The sequence below is a fragment of the Centruroides sculpturatus genome, unplaced genomic scaffold, assembly GCF_000671375.1.
Source record: "Centruroides sculpturatus isolate CEXI.00-Female unplaced genomic scaffold, Cexi_2.0 scaffold112, whole genome shotgun sequence".
NCBI lineage: Eukaryota > Metazoa > Arthropoda > Arachnida > Scorpiones > Buthidae > Centruroides > Centruroides sculpturatus.
This window is the reverse complement of record NW_019384367.1, coordinates 54,285-69,072: the sequence shown is the minus strand read 5'-3', so window position 1 is coordinate 69,072 and position 14,788 is coordinate 54,285. Positions and strand designations below refer to the sequence as shown.

Genomic DNA, 14,788 nt, shown 5'->3' with positions numbered 1-14,788 from the left:
GCAATTTAAAATCATCACATATTTAAAATAATGTGAATAAATAACAAGCATATTTGAAAACATACAGTGATGCATAAAATCATTTATTCAGATGTTTTTGTTGTATAGGTGTAAAGGGTTTGAGTTTCTGGATTTTCCTAGTAATGTATTCAACATCCTCTTTCAACTGTACAATTTTGTTTTTCTATAATAAGTCTGATTTCTACTTCTACACAAACATTTCATACCAATGAGTTCAGTCAGTTATGCCAATGTAGAATAAATTTTATTATTAGGCTAATTTTATTATGTGATAAGGTCTACTTACTATATTGTATTGTTATATGATATTGCTATTGCACAACTGAACTACCCACAGCTAAAATGCAACAGAACTCACATCCAGTTTTGTACTCTTTAACAGTGTGCAATTGAACTATTCACAGTCAGCTAGCAACTGTACTCTTCAATGGGGTACATCTGAACTATCCAAATATAGTCTGTGTTCTGGTGTTCATTCTCCAACTGTGTGCAACTGAATCATCACGGGTAGTAGAAAACTGAACTACTCATGGTTAATGCAATCAGACTATACAACAATGTGCAACAAGATGACCTATATAAAGTATGTGTTTCAGTGTTCATTCAACAAGTGTGCATAACTCAACTATTCAATAGTATGCAACTGAACAATTCAAGATTAGTGTGTAACCGAACTATAAAACAGGGTGCAACTGGATTACCTACATACAGAAGGAATTCTGACATGTAAACTGCAAACAGGGTAAACCAACAATAACTTTCAAAGGAAACAAGCAAAATGTACCACAACAGTTACAACAAACTTGTTACATGTATTCAAGGACATAAATGTGTTCTGTAAAAGTATTGTTAACACACCATACTTATAGTCTTGTACATACAAGTATAATGTTCTCCGAGTTATAAATTGTTTTTTGTATTTAAAATAAAGGAGATGCTGGTACTCATGACTTCCCTCTTTCACCATCTATCCTATCTCACTGTTCCCTGTCTTCCTCTTCCCCTCTCTTTTTTCACCTTTTCACCCCAGGCAATACCTCTGAGTAGTCCTGGTTTTCCACCTCTATCATGATAAGTATATATTGGTCTTCTAATATTATCAGAATTAGTATGTCGCAAAACAAAGTTAAATACATTTATAGAACTTCACTTATTATAGGTTTCAGTTACAGGTTGTTTTTGTATTACAAACAGATTATTTCTGTCAATAGATTGTCACAATCTATTGACAGAAAGCAAAACTACTTGCTTGATTAGTTTAGAGGTGGATTTAAACCACTATGTATAAATATTGGTATTTGTCTAATTTTCAAAAAAAATTTTTGATGAGAAAATTATTTCCCCAAACATAGCAAAAAAGGGGAAAGAATCTATTCTAATTATGGCATATGCATGGTATTAAATACAGTGGTGATCAGTTAACGAACATAATCTGTTCCAAGACTTTGTTCGCTATCCGAATTGTTCGTTAACCGATTATCAATTTAGCATAGGTTTGTATGGGAATTTGATTAATTCGTTCTGGAGACCCCAAAACATAAAAAATATATACTTTCTTACTACGTTTATTTATATGTAATAATAAAAATACATATATACATATATATATACACAAACTTGCATTTTTATTAGTCATGTTTTTTGTTTGTGGGGGTTAAATAATCTGTCTAATGTTGATTGCTTTTCTCTCTTCTTCAGGATTTTCAGAATTAATAACATTGTAATTGTAGAGATCCCCAAGCCTATTAACCTCAACCTGGTTTGTATGCCATTCTAAGACCACTGATCTGACATCTCCCCACTTCTTCAAAAGATCTTTAATTAATAGCAGATATCGTCATTAATCATCTTTTTCATAATAAAACATATCTCGCTGAGTTTCTTGGTGTTCTTCTGTCGTCAGATCTGAACCCATTATGAACTCTTCAATGTTCTTTATTTCTCAGATGTAATATTTGTTACTCCTTTAGCTGCTTGAGTTTTCTTAATTATACTGTATCTTTCTTAGATAAGATTGAACTGCACACTACTGTAGATTTGTTCAAGCCATATTGCCCAGCAACATCAGACATCGTCTCCCCACTCTCTACCTTTGCTATTATACTCTTGCCTTTCAAAAATAAAAACCGATGCAAAACTTAATGAGTGCCCGCCCAACAGTGTCATGAATACTATAAAAGAATTGTTTGTCAGTAAAATAAAAGGCTGGAATTACAAGGGAGTATTTCAAAGTTCAAGGAATACTAACTGATCAGTATATATTGGGTTGAGCATTGACATTGATATCTCCCATGCTCCAAAAAGTTACTTGAAGACAAAGGAAAATCAATCGGTATTTGCTATTTCCGTCGCTTCTTTTTATGTTTGTTCAGTGAAGTGTTCATTATTCGATCATGTCAGGTCATAAAAATCTTTCGCAAAAGTGTTCGTTATCCAATTTGTTCATTAACCGATCATCCACTGTATATAATATGCCAAACAACTACCTGATATAATCCAATAGTTGTTTGGCATATTTCAAATTTATCAGGTTGAGATACTTGTATATGTTAAGTATTAAATATTTTATATATATTATATATATAAACAAATGCTTAAAAGCAAAGTGAATTTNAAAATACATAGGTACATATATATATACACAAACTTGCATTTTTATTAGTCATGTTTTTTGTTTGTGGGGGTTAAATAATCTGTCTAATGTTGATTGCTTTTCTCTCTTCTTCAGGATTTTCAGAATTAATAACATTGTAATTGTAGAGATCCCCAAGCCTATTAACCTCAACCTGGTTTGTATGCCATTCTAAGACCACTGATCTGACATCTCCCCACTTCTTCAAAAGATCTTTAATTAATAGCAGATATCGTCATTAATCATCTTTTTCATAATAAAACATATCTCGCTGAGTTTCTTGGTGTTCTTCTGTCGTCAGATCTGAACCCATTATGAACTCTTCAATGTTCTTTATTTCTCAGATGTAATATTTGTTACTCCTTTAGCTGCTTGAGTTTTCTTAATTATACTGTATCTTTCTTAGATAAGATTGAACTGCACACTACTGTAGATTTGTTCAAGCCATATTGCCCAGCAACATCAGACATCGTCTCCCCACTCTCTACCTTTGCTATTATACTCTTGCCTTTCAAAAATAAAAACCGATGCAAAACTTAATGAGTGCCCGCCCAACAGTGTCATGAATACTATAAAAGAATTGTTTGTCAGTAAAATAAAAGGCTGGAATTACAAGGGAGTATTTCAAAGTTCAAGGAATACTAACTGATCAGTATATATTGGGTTGAGCATTGACATTGATATCTCCCATGCTCCAAAAAGTTACTTGAAGACAAAGGAAAATCAATTGGTATTTGCTATTTCCGTCGCTTCTTTTTATGTTTGTTCAGTGAAGTGTTCATTATTCGATCATGTCAGGTCATAAAAATCTTTCGCAAAAGTGTTCGTTATCCGATTTGTTCATTAACCGATCATCCACTGTATATAATATGCCAAACAACTACCTGATATAATCCAATAGTTGTTTGGCATATTTCAAATTTATCAGGTTGAGATACTTGTATATGTTAAGTATTAAATATTTTATATATATTATATATATAAACAAATGCTTAAAAGCAAAGTGAATTTCCAAACAAAAGTAAATGAAAAAAAGTGGTAAGGTCTCTTGTATAGCTTTTCTAGCACTTGAACAAGGGTAACAGGAAAGTCCAATTATTTTCAATTGTATTTTTAAAAGTTAGAAAAAGGTTTTATTTTTGAGGATAGCCAAAGGCTTGACTTTAAAATAAAAAAAAAGATTGTAAATGTCAATAACAAGTAAAATTAATAACATACTTGGATCCAATAGCCAGTGCAAAAATACAAATAAACAAACAGCAAATGTTTTCAAACTCCTTCAAGAGTTGTTCTTCAGATTTTCCAACGATGTAATGATTCTACACAATAAGACCCATGGAAATATCACATGGCTAGTTTATTTTGTATCACCAATATGATGCACAAAATCTTGATTTTTAGCCGAACCTCTAACTTCAAATGTTTTAACTCAAAGTCTGAATTTTTTTTCCCAAACCTATTCAAGTTAACCAGATTCCACTGTAATAAATATTATGTCCATGTTAAAACTGTAAGTTTAATAAGAGTCTAACACCTGCACTATCATTTTATACCACTACATTTCTCAAATTCCTACACTACCCCAATGATTGTGACACATTATGTGCCAAATAGTGAAAAACATATCAACCAGAAATGTACCAGCAATGTTTATGAGATGAAAATGAAAATGAAACCCAATGACATCCCATACCAGGGGTGGCCAACTGTTTTTGCCCCCAGGCTGAATTGGAAAGAAAACTTTTTCCACGGGCCAAACCAGAGGCTACCCTAGGAAGATTTTGAGGTGGTGCGAGATCTCATTGTGGTGTCACTCCGTAGAGACTAAATTGTAGATAGAGATTACAGATATATTTTTCACATTATCATGCTTTATCAACATTCTACGCTATACTTACGAGATTTGAAATGGAGGGTTAACTCTAAACGCACAGTGAGTTGTTGACTTTTTTTTTTATAGGCATCAGAATTTTTCATCAAGCTATTCAGACTTGAGTAGCTAATATTGAAAGATTATCACGGGCCACATAAATTCATTAGACGGGCCGTATGTTGGCCATGCCTGTCCCATACCATAACAGATGGTGCTGGGCCTGTAAGGTGTTGAAAAATGCATGTCTCCAGGAATATNTACTTACGAGATTTGAAATGGAGGGTTAACTCTAAACGCACAGTGAGTTGTTGACTTTTTTTTTTATAGGCATCAGAATTTTTCATCAAGCTATTCAGACTTGAGTAGCTAATATTGAAAGATTATCACGGGCCACATAAATTCATTAGACGGGCCGTATGTTGGCCATGCCTGTCCCATACCATAACAGATGGTGCTGGGCCTGTAAGGTGTTGAAAAATGTATGTCTCCAGGAATATTTTGCTGCATTGCTTTCATGCACATCATGATGCAGAAAATTGAACCAAAGTTGTCTGAAATCACAATGCATTGCCACTCATCCTCTCTGGCAACATTACATTTCTATGGTTGAGAGCTAAAGTAACCATTGGCAATAGAAAAGGATCTGCTTCTAAAAACAGCATCAAATAGTTTATATAGGCATCTGTTGATGTGTGACAGATTCCCACTCTTGGGCTATGGTCCACGAGTTGACTGTTGAACCCATCACTGCATGAGACTTTTGTCTTGTTCATTTGTATGCTAGGGTGCTCCAGATTCTCATATCAGTGGGTCTGACTTTCTTCTATCCCCAATGCCCTACTCTCATCACTATGTCTACATTTTGTTCAACACAAACATCAATGATCCAGAAGAATAATCCTTCTTCTTGCATTCTTCCTCGCTGAAAATTTCAATTTTCAAAAGCTGGACACAGATCCACTAGTTAATATTAATCCAAGATCAACTACTTCACAAAACATGGTTTTGTGAAGTAGTTGATCTTGGATTAATATTAACCAGTATTGGAGTGTTGTTTTTAAAAACCTCTTTAAATTGATTATATGAGTTTTTCGTTGTTATAACAAATAAAAGTATACATAATGTAGTAGAAATATACATATCTTCATAAGCAAAATTATATGAGCACAACACCGAGTTATTTCATTTAAAATGAAATCTTCTTTTAATCAAAAACGTATCTATAATTGTTCAAATTTAGTTCAAATTATTTTAACTTAGAAATAGTGGGACATTGGGCAGGTTTCTAAAGACAATTATCATGCCAGTTTTTAATGCAAATTAAGACTTAATGTTAATTGCTTTTCTTATGTAAATGAAAATTATTAATTTAAATAACTATTATTGATAGATTCAAAAATCACTTTATTCCTAATAGGTTGATTTTTGACACAGCAAGTCCAAGTTAAGTGACATAAGACTTTATTACATTAAACTTTTACAGCATATCTTTACATCAAATGCATTTTGGGCTAATACTGCATAACTTTATAGCCCCTTACTAACATGTAAATTTTTTTACTATAAATTCGTATCTTCAATTATCAGGACTTATTATGTATATATGGAGTATATGGAATAAAATAAAAATTGTTTTCTGTTAAACTTTGTAGCATTATCTGTAAAGCCAGTATAATAAGTCCTGATAATCGAAGATATGAATTTATAGTCGAAAAATTTACATTTTAGTAAGAAAAAAAGGACATTGAGGCATTTTAATTAAACAATATTTATAGCCCCTCTTCAGGGCTATTAAGAACAAGAGTAAAATAATAAGTCATGACATTATTGTAATAAACTATATTTTGTATAACACAATTTGAAACTCTGAATACATTTTTCAATAAATTACACAGGTCAACAGTGGTTTTGGTGCCCAGGTATTTTGAGCTGATTTCATATGAATTTGATGTCCTGAATTCAAATATGGCATTAGTTTTTGCCTAGGAGCTCTAATTTTTAAGATATAGCATTTTAGCGAAATATATGTTTNTAAGTAAATATGCAAATTGTGTTATGTAAAATATTATAGTTTATTACAATAATGTCATGACTTATTATTTTACTCTTGTTCTTAATAGCACTGAAGAGGGGCTATAAAGTTATATTAGCCTGAAATGCATTTGATGTAAAAATATGATTAAAAAGTTTAATGTAATAAAGTCTTGTCTCACTTAACTTGGACTAGCTGTGTGAAAAATCAACCTATTAGGATTAAAGTGATTTTTGAATCAATCAACATTATACAGCACCCATACCACACAGTATATGTTGTTGTAACCTGCTACTATTTTAAAGAACAATACTGTTTTATTTAATTCATAAAAAATATGGACAAAAAGAATTTGGTTAAGTGGCAACTAATATGGCAATATAATGTTTACAAACAGCTTTAAATCACTTGATTTTTCTGTGGAAATTTAATTATAGGTTCAAGTATGTTGTGAGATAAAAAAGATGCCCTACGGAGAAGTTTCATGCGACACAGCAAAGCCCTAAGTATAAGTAATAAATCTGTGCAGTTTTGGTGCTGCCGAGTTTGTGACTATGATTACAAGCCTAACTGTAAACATCACACATGCTAAGTGTGACGTTTACAGTCAGGCTTGCAATCATATGTTAGATTATGAACATCATAGTCTAACATTGTGATTCCTTATGTTATGATGGTAGACTGTAATGGTCAGATGTAATTCAAATTTGTCTATACATAAAAATGTATAATTTTATAAAATTCCTAGCATTATAATTTTCTGAATGAACATGCCAAACACTCGAGCTACTGGCTTGCTCATATCAATAGAATAACAATCAAAAAACAACGTACCAGGAACCTGTTGCCAGTGTGCTCCTTGGTAAAAAAGCGTTACAAATGTTTTCGAACTTGTAAGTTCTTCCTCAGGTAACAGACGTCTAAGTGAATGCCATTCAAATTCAATTCAAATAAGAACACCATTAAGAATTCTATTGCACGTATCGCACATATCGATCTCGTACGTGCGATAGAATTCTTAATGGTGTTCTTATTTGAATTGAGTTTGAATGGCATTCACTTAGATGTCTATTACCTGAGGAAGAACTTACAAGTTCGAAAATGTTTGTAACGCTTTTTTACCAAGAAGCACACCGGCAACAGGTTCCTGGTACATTGTTTTTTGTTTACTTTAACCCGGTATAGTACATTGCTGATTGAATAACAATCAGAACACATACTGTAAATAACTGAACAAATGATCAGATTATAAATAAATTAGTAAAATTTGTCTTCAATAAAATAAAATAAAACAAATCACAAGTCAAATGGAAACCCTAAAAATTATTAAATATCAAGAAAAATTGTAGAAGTAAATTTTTTTCTATCCCACAAAACAGTATGCTTTTCATCATTTTGCAAGACACTGTATATTAATATTTACTTATATCAGATGTTTTGGTACATAATTTTCCAAGTAAAAGAACTTTTTCTCCAAACAATCTAATTATATTAAAATATTTGCATTAACCGTGAAATTTGTTGTGTTGTTACATACAGTGCTCTTGTAACTGGTGAAATGATGGAACTGGCACTTCCTGTGAGTGAGGGACCGGGCGTCTTGCAGAGACTAAATCAGGATAAGTCCACTTGCTACGGTTGTTACGATTGATTCCACTAATATTTACTAGGCAGAAATAACAGTCATCGAAGTGATTTTTGGGTTCAATCCAAACCATCACTATGCCATATTTCAGACTTTTTCTTTTTCTAGTAGTCCACTGTTGTAAATGTTCTGTACAAGTTTTACAGACCTGATACTAAAAAAGTAGAGCTGATAGAGAAAAACTGATTTCATATTTGGATTCAGCAACCCAAATATAGCTAAAATCAGTTCTAAAATCCTAGGCACCAAAAAAAAAAAATTTTTTTTTGTTGACCTGTGTTATCAGTATAAATACAGCAAATCAGTATGACATCCTATGATTATACTTGCTCAACAGCTTCTTTTACCTATTTGCTTGTGTTAATATTATCTAGGTTTTTAATGTTGTCACGAACCTTTAATTATAGGTGTTGCAATGTGTGAATATCTTATTATTAAATATAGTAAGTAACATTTAACTGTTCCATTGATATAGGTGATAAATGTATTATATAATTATACAACACTTACAATGTACTTTTACAAGCCAAATTGTTTTTATAAACACCTTCGTAACCTCTGTATAGAAACTGGAATTAGTGAATACTAAAGCAATTTTTGTAATAAAGATTGAATTTTGTTGTATTATTTTAAGAATTGTATGAAATTTTCATCCAAATTGTACATGTATGGATTAATTTAGTCAATTTTAATTTTTAAGGTTTTAAAATTGTTACTAATGCGTAATCATATGATGTCATACTAGTTTGATGTATTTATACTAATAATTTATTGAAAAGTGGATTCTGGGTTTCAAATTGTTTCTATGTTCTCATGCATGTAAGTAAATATGCAAATTGTGTTATGTAAAATATTATAGTTTATTACAATAATGTCATGACTTATTATTTTACTCTTGTTCTTAATAGCACTGAAGAGGGGCTATAAAGTTATATTAGCCTGAAATGCATTTGATGTAAAAATATGATTAAAAAGTTTAATGTAATAAAGTCTTGTCTCACTTAACTTGGACTAGCTGTGTGAAAAATCAACCTATTAGGATTAAAGTGATTTTTGAATCAATCAACATTATACAGCACCCATACCACACAGTATATGTTGTTGTAACCTGCTACTATTTTAAAGAACAATACTGTTTTATTTAATTCATAAAAAATATGGACAAAAAGAATTTGGTTAAGTGGCAACTAATATGGCAATATAATGTTTACAAACAGCTTTAAATCACTTGATTTTTCTGTGGAAATTTAATTATAGGTTCAAGTATGTTGTGAGATAAAAAAGATGCCCTACGGAGAAGTTTCATGCGACACAGCAAAGCCCTAAGTATAAGTAATAAATCTGTGCAGTTTTGGTGCTGCCGAGTTTGTGACTATGATTACAAGCCTAACTGTAAACATCACACATGCTAAGTGTGACGTTTACAGTCAGGCTTGCAATCATATGTTAGATTATGAACATCATAGTCTAACATTGTGATTCCTTATGTTATGATGGTAGACTGTAATGGTCAGATGTAATTCAAATTTGTCTATACATAAAAATGTATAATTTTATAAAATTCCTAGCATTATAATTTTCTGAATGAACATGCCAAACACTCGAGCTACTGGCTTGCTCATATCAATAGAATAACAATCAAAAAACAACGTACCAGGAACCTGTTGCCAGTGTGCTCCTTGGTAAAAAAGCGTTACAAATGTTTTCGAACTTGTAAGTTCTTCCTCAGGTAACAGACGTCTAAGTGAATGCCATTCAAATTCAATTCAAATAAGAACACCATTAAGAATTCTATTGCACGTATCGCACATATCGATCTCGTACGTGCGATAGAATTCTTAATGGTGTTCTTATTTGAATTGAGTTTGAATGGCATTCACTTAGATGTCTATTACCTGAGGAAGAACTTACAAGTTCGAAAATGTTTGTAACGCTTTTTTACCAAGAAGCTTGTTTTTTGTTTACTTTAACCCGGTATAGTACATTGCTGATTGAATAACAATCAGAACACATACTGTAAATAACTGAACAAATGATCAGATTATAAATAAATTAGTAAAATTTGTCTTCAATAAAATAAAATAAAACAAATCACAAGTCAAATGGAAACCCTAAAAATTATTAAATATCAAGAAAAATTGTAGAAGTAAATTTTTTTCTATCCCACAAAACAGTATGCTTTTCATCATTTTGCAAGACACTGTATATTAATATTTACTTATATCAGATGTTTTGGTACATAATTTTCCAAGTAAAAGAACTTTTTCTCCAAACAATCTAATTATATTAAAATATTTGCATTAACCGTGAAATTTGTTGTGTTGTTACATACAGTACTTTTATTGATTTATAACATTTTTCTGTGCTTCAGAGTTGAGAACAGAAGTAAGATGAATGCTGAGCATATGATAAAATCTCGTGCAGTGAGCACAATATTGTCATTGATGAATTCATCTACATTAGATTCATATGGAACAGATCTGACCATTACAGCATTAGTGTTATTTCAGTAATGCTTAGCAACTCTCTGTATAATCAGTTAACTTTGAATTGCTTCAAGTAGCTGCCATCACACTGCAATTTTATTAAAATAAATCTTCTGTCTGCTTTTTACAAACAGAAGTTCAGAGTGCAGAATGCAAACAAAACAATTGTGCACGTATATCACGCAGCATATGAAACTTTGCTATCATGTCGCAAACACAGTAAAAGGGCAGGACAAATAATGTTTTAACTATGTATTATCCTATAAATAGTCTTTTGCATGTATTTTCAAATTAACTGGCCATTTGTTTATCTGACCAGAGATCCAGTTCCATACAGACCAGAGTATACTGGACTTGATTAAAAATCCTTAGATTTAAATGGATAGCTATGTTAGAAGCTCTCTAATTTGTTCTAAAATGCCATTGCATATTTGCACAAAATCCTTATGCAGTAACTGAATACATTTTTAGTACTATAGAACCCAACAATTAAAAAAATTATATAAATACCAAAAAGATGTTTTGTTAGAACTATTTGCAAAATACAGATACATTAAAAATAAAAAAATTTGTAAAAACAAGTAGAACTTTGGAAGAATATAGAGATCAATATAACCAAATATAATATTTAGCTAGGCAATAACAACATAAAATAATAAATAATTGTTATTTTTTGAAAAAACCTTAAAATAAGAAATTCCTACAAAATACTAAAAGTATATTATAATATCAAATGACATAGTTGTCATTTTCAGTACTTACAGTATGACTTGGTTCAAATAAGTCAGAAATCTTTCAAATTGTATATATCTATGTTGTTTTATGACAAATTCAAATAGCACATGCATTGACTTATAATTTGAAAATTAACTTGCCATAATCGGCAAGTCAAATTATAATTTAGAGTTAGGAATTAAATCTAGAATTGATGCAAGGTTATTACAAATTTTAGCCAAATTTTTTATTTAAATCTTATGCTAGGTTTAACTTGAGATGATAAACAGTCATTAAATCATCAATAAAACTGTTAAATCAGCATTAATAGTGTCTAAATAAACTGTTTCCAAATACACAGGTATTTGGATGCAACATTTTAGATAAATATTGCCTTTAAAAACTTTGCATATATAAACACATAAATAGATGATCAAAATCATTACTTTTTTTTTCTATTTCAGCAATTTTCAAGCTCTGAATGAGACATTTGAGATCTTATTAGAGCCGTAGAGCATACCTATAGAAGCAAAAAAGTGTAAGGAATCATACTTTCATAAGTAACCCTTCACGAGAACAACCTCCCAAAATCAGGTCACTCGAGATCACAAGTCACGTCGCTCCACTAAGACTATCACATTTAACTATTTAGCCCAAGTGACTATGCCGGTTTCGAGTAATCCACTTGACTGTTCTTGGAGTACATGATGTTCTATACTTTTATGGAGTACGAGAGCTCACTCCCACCCAGGTGCTGAGGTGCAAGCAATAGTGAGCAACTTGTAGTGTGTGGAGAGTAGGCAGTATACCAATACACATTAAAATGACCTTTGGAGAAGAATATCTTGTGAAGGGTTGCATGTACAGTACAAGTATGGTTTCTTTGTTGGTTCAAGTTGGTAAAATACAAGCTCATTCAGAGCTTGAATTTTACCAACAATTTAAACATAGCTGCTGTATAGCTTTTAAATTTAGATTTAAATATTCGAAACAAAAACAACCTCCAGCAACGTGATAAAAACCTTTGTTCTTCAGTTATCAGACTTCTAATCTAATATACTGAATATGTCAGGCATGACTAAATTTGAAAGGGTTATATCTCGTCAGGTGGATGTAGCGAGATGTCGGTATTTTGCCAAGATTTATCAAAAGGTACATTTCCCCCTCTCCCTTTCCGTGACTTTTAAGACTTTTGTGATCTTAAAAAATGCACTCGTTTAAATTCTCCATTTCTATATTAAGACTTTTCAGACTTAACGGTTTTTGTAAACTATTAATTTTATAAATTATTTTAAGATTGATTTTATTCTTTAGCTTACCCGCATTTACTGTCAAATCTTTTTCGCCCCCATAACTTTCGGGATAAGGCTGAACTTCTATATATTGTACGGCACCCATACTTTACACCACGCTTTCTTCTCCCGCCATTCCACAAATAAACAGCGACCCCTGGTTATTCAAATCGACATAAGACGTATATATATTTTTTAATAACAGTGAAATTATAATTAAAATGTGTAAACCATTAAGCGTAGTCCATTTGATAATTTTAATAACGAATATAATGATATTAAATTTACAGTCAAACTGCAAAAATTAGAAATGCCAAAATTATGGTATACTGTATATTTCTCAAAAGTCTTTTTAACTCTTCCGCTCTGTGGGCACTAAAAAGGCCTCATTTTAGCAAGCTCATTATGGGTTCGGCCAGGCCCAGAATGGGATGGCCGGATGTTGAGGGACATGAAGCAGACATATCCGGTCGGACCACCCCCGAAAAATTCCTGGAGATTATTCCACCCGTCCGGATTTGATCCCAGGTCTCCCAAATTGGTAAGCTACCAACTTGACCGCTCGGCCATACGGATGTCTTTCTCAAGAGTCTTGATATAACACGTGTTGCTTGATAAAGTGGCTTTAATACAGCCGGGAAAGCAATCTAATAAAATATCCTGTTTCATTTGAAACAGACTGTCATTGATTCAATTACCAGGCTGTATTAAAGCTGATTTATCAGCAACACTATATTTGCTACTTTCGCACAGCGCTCGTAGTCGAACATTCTAAAATTTCGGAAATGGATGCTTATTTTTAAACGTTTAATAATATGTAAGTAAAATACCTATTCACACAATTACAACACTGAAAAGTAGGGAGTGACGTTGAAAACAGAAGGCAGCTTTCGTGCAAGTTCGCCAGCGTTTCCAGGCTGGGATTTTTCATCGAAGGGCAAAAAATTTGGGGAATTTTTTGGGGTGACTTTTTTTCATTTTGATCTTTTTTCGATAGAATAAAAACAAAAATTTTGACAAAACACGTAAAATACTGTTTAAACTTTATGATCAGATATGTTATTCGGAATTATTCATTAAATAAACTAGCAACGAGCTGCCCAACTTTCCCAGCAACGTTTAAAATTTTGCTTGCGCCATCTGTTATCATATTTTATTTTTAAAAAACTTTTAAATTTTTAATTAGTATAAAATGGCAAAATGCTTAATCTGGCTTAAAAAGCTTAAATGGGTTTAGAAAAAGTTTTAAATGCTAATAACGAGTAAAATCACCATTAAGTCAGATCCTACTGCAGATACACACAACACCCTTTTATCTCCCCACTCCATCAACCTTTAACCACTAAAATTTAATAGCATTAATTACCCTAATACACAAACCTCCCTGAAAAATTCCAGAAACTTTCGACAAAAAGCATAAGAGTTATTAAGCTTCAAAGAGGATGAACAAAATTGTGTACAACACATGCACTAACATCCATAGGTACAGAAAAAACCGAATTTTTTGCATTTCTCGACATTTCAAGGTCACGTGTCCAAAAATGAAAAAGTCTTGGGGGGTCATTTTTTGACAGACCACCATATTTGCCCTATTATATATAACAGAGTCAGAAAAATAAAAAGAAACAGGTGAACATAGACTTGAAGACCTCATACAAATACAGTCGACCCCCCTATAATTACGGTCCCTATAGTTACGATTCCTATAAAACTACGAAAAAATTGCTACCGGTATCCGTAAAAAATAGTAAAAGTTCCCTATAAACACCTCAAACGTCATCGGGAAGCCGAACTACTTTCCCGCCGTCCGTAGCGCCACGCTACGGAGAGATTTCTATCGTCTGGACAGTATTATATAAATTATATATAAATTAGGTACTGTACATATAATTATATATTAATTATATATAAATTAGGTACTGTATATATAATTATATATTAACTTATTGTAACTTTGTTATAATTAAATATATAATTTCCGCCGTCTAGCGTGGCGCCACGCTACGGAGATTTTTACGCTAACTATCGTCTGTCAGTATGTAAATTAGGTACCGTAAGTCTAATACAGTACTGTAATTTTATACATTTCTTGT

General features: G+C 31.9%; 1 protein-coding gene across 1 annotated transcript in view; it reads right to left on the bottom strand.

Annotated features, from left to right (window-relative positions):
- Window positions 1-12,849, bottom strand: part of LOC111612740 (nuclear pore complex protein Nup160-like) — a 51,026-nt gene extending 38,177 nt beyond the window's left edge. Inside the window, exon 1 of the mRNA XM_023353988.1 lies at window positions 12,723-12,849. Coding sequence (XP_023209756.1) covers window positions 12,723-12,801 — 79 coding nt within the window. The 5' untranslated portion in view covers window positions 12,802-12,849. The remainder of the gene's footprint in view (window positions 1-12,722) is intronic.
- Between the last annotated feature and the right edge of the window lie 1,939 nt (window positions 12,850-14,788).